This window comes from Macrobrachium rosenbergii, chromosome 32 (assembly GCF_040412425.1).
Source record: "Macrobrachium rosenbergii isolate ZJJX-2024 chromosome 32, ASM4041242v1, whole genome shotgun sequence".
Lineage (NCBI taxonomy): Eukaryota > Metazoa > Arthropoda > Malacostraca > Decapoda > Palaemonidae > Macrobrachium > Macrobrachium rosenbergii.
In genome coordinates this window covers 7604955-7613983 of record NC_089772.1, presented here as the reverse complement: position 1 = coordinate 7613983, position 9029 = coordinate 7604955, and the positions used below count along the sequence as shown (strand labels likewise).

The window sequence follows — 9029 nt, the reverse complement described above, 5'->3', positions numbered from 1 at the left end:
GAATTAGCCGAACAGTCATTGGTTTGCATGATTTTCTTACATAAACATATATGAAAATGGGCAATTTCATTTAGAACAAATTCTATTTGTACTTTTATCAGTTTGAAATATTTTCTATCCCATAACTGAAAATTTCAACAGGATGAAAATGGGGCAAGTCATTCTAGTAATATTCAATCATTTACCTTCATTTTGCAATCCTCCTTTTCCTTACGTCCGAGCCGTAACTGGGCCAAACATCTCAGAAATTCTTTCACACGTTGTCGTGTGTTTGCACCGTTTTATATTAGTTTTACATGAACTTTTATATATGAAAATGTCGCAATAGTCTACAACAGAAAATAACTCATGGTTGAATCAGTTTTGAAATTTTTCATATAAATCACCTTTTGGTCAACACCGAAATGGTCGAAAACTGCAATTGTAAGGTAGTTAGTAATATTCAAAATTAGCTATGGAGTCTTCAATATTTCCAACAATTTTGAAAAACATTTTTTTACGTCCGCATCGTTACGAATTCAGTCATTTATGAAAATATTTTCTCTGTGTTGCTTTGACCTTTAACAATTTGTTATATACCAAAATCCCAGTTGAAATAATCTGTGGAAACAGTCGATTTGTATAAAATATATCTAAAATTTTTTTGCATCTTCTTTTATATATGATAAATATTTTTTCCTTTCTATTACATACAAACTCATGGCAATACAAAAAAAGGCAGCAAAATGAACTCAGAGATTTTTAAAAAAATTATGATTTTGGAACTGATACTCGTTTTGGAAATAGAGGCTCGGAAAGAGGCTGGAATTCCCCCTCTCAGTAATTGCCAACATGCTTCCTCATCTGGATTTTGCCTCTGCAAACTTCCAGGTCAGTTCCTGCAAGGCTTCCTGGATTACCTGTTCGAGATGCATTCCTAAAAGACTGGAACGAATGGAGGACAATATACCTTTTTCATCCATTGTCCCAGGTTTTGAAAGTTCTGAACAATCTACTAGCTTTCAATGGAACCACTTGCCTATTAAGGTTCTTGAATAAATTCTATTACTGTTTGCTGTCCTATCCAAGACAGGATGAGGGGAAGCCATCTGCACATCCTCCTTCCGAGCCGTAACAGTTCAAGATTACCTAACACTGCTAGGTAGTGAGCAAAAACTACGACTTCATCTATCCAACACACCAGTCTGTATGAAAAATGTGGATTACCTCCACACTGAGAGCCCAGTTGAAATCTGTGGAAACAGTCGTACAATCTAATATTGTCAGATGCCCTCACATTATGATTTTGGAATTGATACTCCAAAAAATTAATTCCCTTCTCCAATCATTTTGCACTGCAAAGGTCAGTTTTTTTTTCCCCGAATTTTTTTTTTTTTTTTTTTTTTTTTTTGCATCTGGGGCTTGGATTATCATGCTTGGCTCTTTCAGACATGGACAATGTTCCATCGTTCATAAACCTAGTTGTCATTGACTCTTGTCTCCTGGCCTATCATTCTCAGCCAAGAATGAGGACCTTTTTAAGGGAAAATCCCCTTTTCTGATAAGGGAACTCAGTATTTTGGGAATAAAACTCTATGCCTGGTTCAAGGACTCAAGGTTTTGATGTATGAAAAACCTTTTTTTGGTAGCCACTGTGTCCTACAACCCATCCACTTTCCTTGGCAAAAAGTCATGGGACTGGGGTGAACATTTCTCTTCTACAGACCTGGTGTGTAACGAGGTAGATAGCTGACATACGCGCTGCTGTCACATCAGCGTGAGTAGGATGAAGGAGAGCCAAAGGAGTCGTTGTGGACAGGAGATAGAGCCCTCCTGTCCTGAGTCCTTTATTTTTTATCGCTGTGCCAATATGCACCATTCTGACTTAGTATAGACGGTTATGCAGTACTGACAAGGCAAGGGGCAGTAAGGGTACAAAGTTGCCTTCGTACATCCATGGTGTTTTTTATTACATCCGCAAATTTTTCCATTACCTGGCAGGGCCTGGGATGTAGTAATCCAGGTACAAGAGAGATTAATATCAATAACATGGAAGAAATATGGCCTCCAAAATGGCAGAATAATAAAAATTTGGAGGTGTTTTCATGAAAAAATCAATAAAAATGCAGTTTATATTGTTTTCAATACACCCAAAGCATTAAAAGTAAGGTTTTCTTAGGATTTTTGAAAATTTTTGACGATTTTTCGTTTCCAATGATTTTCGGTTTACGACCCAGAGTAAAAACGGAACCCCCATTGTAAACCGGGGACTGCCTGTATTTCATAACCAAGAAGTTAGGATAAAAAATAAATTTTCCTTTTTACCCCATAAACAAAAATTATCCACAAATAATGAAAAAAACATTGCCTGTTGATTTTTAGTAAAAACTTCCTAATTAATGAAATTTAAAAATTGTCAAAGTTGACATCAAATGCAGAATTCATGACATAGTCAAGTAACCTATCCCAAATCCTTACATTGAAGGGTGCACCAGCTAGAAGAATTTAACAATTATGTCTAAGTGCAAAAAGATTTTAAGTAAAAACTTTTTATATTGACTTAAGACTATGCAATTAACTTTCCTCAGCAAATAACTGCAACACTTCATCAGTAAGGTTTAATGAATGCAGAGTTACTCCATAGCACACTTATAGATGCACAAGTGCCTGAGCATACCAAAGAGTGGTGGCAATCTTCACCAACCTGTGTGCTGTTGTCATACCTGTGCAAGAAAGGTAAATGGAAAGACCATGGTAAACACTGAAGGCAGGGGAATGAGCCCTCCTGTTGAGTCTTTTTATACTTTATCACTGTGTCAAATCAAAGCCGCTAATGTGCCTGAGACCAACTATGAGAGAATTCTTTGATATTGGTCCATCTTACGGAGCCCTTTGGGGGACCACACAGCTTCGCTATCAAAAATGCTTAAAAATATAAAGTATGATAGGTTTTTATTCTAAGGTACAGAAATTAAAAATATTTAGTTTTAACAACAAAACTTTCGAGCTGCTTCTATTAAGGGATTCATTTTCTAGAATTATTATTATCATAAAGTACTTTAATACGATAACAAAATCCAAACACTTGACTTTCATAGGCCTGGATAGTTTGTCTTTAATATTAAAATTTAAATTTTATTCCAAGTACACTAGTTCCTTAAAAATTTTGTAACTGGAGAGGTAAAAAATGCTGGCAATTCTTACAGAATTTCCTTAACTGGTTTTATGCAAAAACTGGACAATCACTTCTGACCTTAGTTTGGGTAGTCACAGCTAGTGTTGACTAAACAGATTTATTTAAACAAACTACTTTATTTTAAAGAATGTCTTATGCAATGATGGACTTGATATTTTGAAAGAGTTCCGTGCTACTTATTCTCAAATATTTCTCTTAAATGGGCACTTTGATATCGTACTATAAATAGTCAACCGTTTATTAGCTATAAATTTGTATCTATGATCTAACATGTCTTGGCATTAATATTTAAATATTTTTACTGAAAACACAGAACCAAATGTATAATGAATTGTTTATTACCATACCTGACAGCATACGATCCCCCTTTTTTTTTCCCTAAATGGCTCAAAATACTTACTGTATTGTATGTTTGCTTGGCTCTCTCTCTCTCTCTCTCTCTCTCCAGCATATGATCCCATTTTTTCCCCTAAATGGCTCAAAATGCCTTTGTGTGTTTGCTTGCCACCTTCCCTCCTCTCTCTCTCTCTCTCTCTCTCTCTCTCTCTCTCTCTCTCTCTCTCTCTCTCTCTCTCTCTCTCTGGAATCAATTTTTTTTATATAGAATTTGGTGAACGGACACTATGTGAGTTACTCACTGTAGGCAGAGGATATGGAGGGAGTGTTAAAAAATGTTTTCTGCTATACCTGCGCTGCTTTTGTTTTCCCTTGTAAGTTACAGTAGCTTTACATTTTGATACAGTACCTATATACTTTGTGACCCGCCTACATGCAAACACAATACACAAACATTTTTTTCTTAATATTTCCTTCTGAAAATGAAGGGGAGTCTTATATGCCTTATGCCAAAAGATCCTATAAGCCATAAAATAAACTTTAGATTCTCACTTAAGTGTCTTCTTATCTCAGTTTGTTTTGTCTAAGAATATTATATATAATGTATATTAAACAATTATTTTTGAGGGCTTATAGTACTATATTATTTGGAATGAATCTTGCCTACTGGTAAAGTTAGCTTTATCTTTGCACCATTTGGTGCAATTGTCATTTTAAAAAAATCAAAGCCCTTCCCAGTTTTGGTTACTGTGCCTTATTAAGCTGCTTTGGTAGGCAATGAAGAAGTGGCTGTCTTAATGTCTAGATTAGACCTTTAAGAGGTTATATTACTGAGCTTCAAGTCCTATCTTGTTCTTTGGCTTTGTTCTAGTGGCAACCTCTCTTTGTTCTTTCATTGCTTAGAGAAAAGATTTGGAATTGAAAGCCCTTCCAAGATCTGTGTTACTGCCTGATTGATCTGCTTAGGTAGCAATGGAATATTGGCTGTTTTATGTCCAGTTAGAACTCTTAAGGGTTTACCTGGACAGATATAAACCTGTAAGAGGAGAAGTTAAGAATTTATCTGTGGTGTCAAGAGGCCAAACACTCCTATGTCCAAGATGGCTAAAGTCTATGCACACACAGTTGGTTCCTGAGCATTTTACCTTCTTGGAGATAATCCTCATTGCTTCTGTACCATAAACATATCTTTATTTCCTTCAAAACCACCTTCTAGGGAAGGTTGTCTCGCAGCTCAGGGGAGTTATAACTATTTTTGCCTCATTTTTTGCGAATGTTCAATTTTAGCATGAGGTGTTAAGCCCTTAGTCCTTTTGCTGTGGCGGGGACTCTCTCCTGAACCAAATACGACAGTAACCTTGGCTTTCCATCTTATCATTAGCTGTTAATTTTGGGAGCATAAAGTTACACATTGGTGTACAGGAGCACACCTTTACATATGAAAGTAGTAATTATCTTTAGTTTTGGAATGTCGGTTACGAGCTTTCAGCTCAGGCACAGTACTCTATGAGATAGAGTCCTTTTCCCTATAAGGATCCTCTCACAAGTCTCGCTGTGAGGACCTTACACCCCGTTGTGGTTCTGACGTCTGACAACAGTACTTGCCAATAAGGATCACGCATCAAGCAGGAATGTTGAGAAGCTTTTTTTCTCCATTAAAAAGCTTTTCGTTCGCTTGGCTGAACTCTGTTTCTCTGGCTGCACTAACCCACCATCCTCATTCAATGCAGCAGTCAGCTAACTTTAACAGTAGGCAAGATTCATTCCAAATAATAGTTTTCATGATAAAATTAATCATTTGGATACTTACATACTGTTAACTGTTAAAGTGGAAACCACCTGGCCTCCCCACATCTTAGTGGGTGGTCATGAAGAAATGTGACAGAACATGAACATTCCCGCACCATCTTTTGGGAAACAGATGAATACAAAGACAGTCCTAGCAAGTTAGCCAAGTGTATTTTGGTTTTTTAAATGCTGATCGCACCAAACGGTGCGAAGTATCCAAATAATTAGTTGTATCATGAAAATTATCATTTTTATGAAATTAATTTAGCTTTTAAAAATCACACATTTGAACTTTATTGCACCACTCACATCAGGCTAGCCGGGAAAAATGTGCCCATACAGAAAACTCATACCTACAGTCTTCTGCTACTAAATAAAAGAAATAATTATGTGGTTTTATTTTGCTTGTCCAGCCTATCTAAAAAAAATTATTGACTTTCCTTACCAGATAGTTCTGAGTTAGTCTGCTGAGAAGCATCCAGAGGAGTTGTACTGCCATTTGGTGAGCCAGCAGAACAAGAGCTACAAAAGGAATGAAGGTGATGGTGATGAGGAGGAAGATGCTCATTTCCATCTTGCATGGAAGAGTTCTGTGACTCGCAAATAGTTTTGAGCTCTTCCAATATCTGTTAAGAATATAAATGAACGGTTAAAAATAAAATGTAAAAATCCACTTTTAGTCAAGAATTGTCATCAGACTTCAGAATGCATTATTTACTCATTCTGGCAAGAAAAATAAGCAAGCTCATTTAAAATGAGCGTTATATATGGGAACAATGGTGGGAAAAGTAGGAAAGGGGTAGAAATGTTGACAAGAAGAAATGTGGGCATATACAGTACTGTGTTCAGGAGGCAAGGTAAGGTATACAGGAGCAGGCACAACAGCTATCAGCAGTGATGGAGAAATATAAATTCTGCTGGAATGGCAGTGAGATGAAAAAATGGAGTAGCGTTACTGGTCAAGGATGAAATGGCTTTAGGTATAATATATGTTGGGCAAATACATGAAAGAATAAAGAAAACTACAATGATCTTAGGAGACAAGATTTATGCACCACAATCTGGAGGACCATAAGAAAGGCAAGAATTTGGAAAAAGGATATCAAATGTAAAGATGGAAGTACCACAGTCAGATGGGATAGTGACAGGAGGACGTCTAAGTCTGGAAAAAAGAAAATTCCTACTGCATGCCCAGCTCACTGGTCTAAAAGGTGAGGCTTGTGGAGAAGAGAAAAAGGCACCGGACAGTTAAATTAAAGGTATCTTAAGATTATTAGTAAATATTTTAATCAGACTACATACATAATTTATTTAGCTCTCACATCTGCAGTTGAATGTTTTACTGTGCAACATTATTTGTTCTTACAAACCTACCCATTATTCATATTGGCTTGAACTGCAATGTAGAAAGGTGGATGACAAACAGGAGCCAAAGAATAAGAGTAAACTAAGATGCAAGAGGCCCAATCCCTTTCTAGCAACAGGCAGAGAAGCAATAACAGAGCCATCTTCAGCAGAAGAGGAAGGCAAGGCAGGAACAGCAAGAATGAGCCATGTTTACTGTAAGATTGAGTTTTGGTCAAGAACTCCAGAGTAATTGAAAGAACCACTGAGCACTAACAGCTGGAATGAGAGTTGGACAAGCTCAGAAGAGAAAAGAGCATCCAAGAATATTGCCTTGAGGGTTATAGCCAAATAAAAAGGCATCCATTAAGGGCTCACAAGGCAGTCTGGGAAAAGCTGCACAATAATAATATCAAGTCCCAGCGTGGAGGTTTAAATTAAGTCCATGAAATAGACCAGGCAAAACAATGAAACACATCAGAAGTGTTCCTATAATCCTCCTTAAGCCTAAGTCATGCAGGAGGAAGACTGAAGAGAGGGTGGAACAGTAATTCTTAATATAAGAAAAACAACGTTTTAATTTTCATAATTAAAGTGTCACTAGTATGTAAAACAGGCTTGAGCAGATGAGAAACCTGTTCATCACACCAAGCAACAAAACATGCATACTTTCCTTGATAAAATGCAATGGCAGACAACCTGCAAAGCCTGGGCAAAGCTGCTAGAGCAAATTTCAAAGTCCACTCTCCAAGAATTCTTTGGTTAACTTCCAAGCTCAGTGCAAGGACTCTGTATAACTGAAACCATGAAATAAAAGTGAGGTTTCTTCAGAAGTCTCCTCCAAGCAGGAAGGATTCTGGGGTTGTTCTTGATGAAGTCTGGGAGTTTTGGAAACCAATCATGCTTTAAACAAAAAGGGGTGAGTCATCAGAGACTTTAAACCTCTGAGATACGTCTCAGTGGTGAAAAAAGTAAAATGTCCAAAATGTCTTAATTCTGGAACATAGTTAACCATTAAAACCACTAGGTCCAGCTGATAAGGACAGTAGTGTTGTCTGCCAGACTGCCACACAGATCAAGCAAAGTTGTCTCCTAAACATGCAAAAGGGCTTTCTAAACATCTAAGTCATCAGCTATGACCCTGAACTAGCCACTCAACTGTCCCAAATTCTCTGAAGTCTACGAACATTCCCTGTAGCTCTAAAAAGTCTATGTGCCTGTGTGTGTCCTTCGTGGACCGTACTCCTTTCACCTGAGAATCATATAAGTAGGCCCCTATCCCTGTTCAAAGTGTCTGAAAACTCCCCTATCCCTGCTCAAAGTGTCTGAAAACTTAAGTTCTGACACCTTTGAGCAGATTCTGTTGGTCCTGACATCCAAGATGCTTTTGTGGTAGTACTCCAATATACAGAGACACTGAAGCTATCTTCCAGCACATAGCTAACTATAGGCTAAGGAAGCAAATTTAACACCGGATAACCTTAGCAACACATGCTAACACTTAGCTGTAAGGTTGAGGGTAACAAACTCAAGAAAAGTCTAAATGTTACAAACTCTATACTGTACCCTGAAAGGCGGACTAAAACTGTGATGATGAAAGTGTGCATTCCTGGGCACAATGCCTGCCTGCAAGGGGCCAGGCCTGACTTCTTCAACTCCTTTGAAGAAGCCAAGGTTATATACAGCAGTACCTCACCTTACATCACTAATCAATTCCAAGACTCACAAAAATGGAGCCTTCAAAAACAGCTTAGAAACCCTATAAACCCCTATAAGCAAAGCCATATCATCATCTAATACAATAAGTCATTTGATAGTTCAATATTTTTAATCTATTTCTAATAGATTTACACATTTAAATTGTGGAGAATTTAAACAGAAAAAATCAAATTTCATGTACTATACTGTAGTGCACTGTGCTATACTGTACTTTTAATGGGTAACATCAATGTGCTCAATGGGCCGGAGGAGGAAGAGGAGAGGCTACGTGTACAAGAACCAGCGTTACTGAGTGACTGAGCACTGGAACTACTGCAACCAAACATCAAATATATGAGAAACTATTTTAATCTTTTTATGTTTTTAAATGATTTTATACAGTTCATTTCCTTACTGTCTTATTTTATATATTTTAACATTTGTTTTTATGTAATTTTGCGCTTTTTATTGATTGCGTACTTTAATGGCTGAATGTTTTACATATACTGTATATTTAATGTACAGCCAAACATCATGTCCTACAACAATAATTTTAATGCTGCGTACTACAATACCCTATATTATTTTATATAATTCAACATTTGTTTTCAAGTCTATTTTTATTTTTCCCTATTATTTTCCACAAAAACTGCCATCACATCAAAAACAGTGGAAGAAAGAACAGCGG

At 36.9% G+C, this 9029-nt stretch overlaps 1 protein-coding gene across 1 annotated transcript in view; it reads right to left on the bottom strand.

Annotated features, from left to right (window-relative positions):
* The window catches only part of LOC136855629 (serine/threonine-protein kinase TNNI3K-like), a 48707-nt gene that overhangs the window by 2830 nt on the left and 36848 nt on the right, over positions 1-9029 (bottom strand). The window contains exon 16 of the mRNA XM_067132784.1: positions 5745-5925. Coding sequence (XP_066988885.1) covers positions 5745-5925 — 181 coding nt within the window. The remainder of the gene's footprint in view (positions 1-5744; positions 5926-9029) is intronic.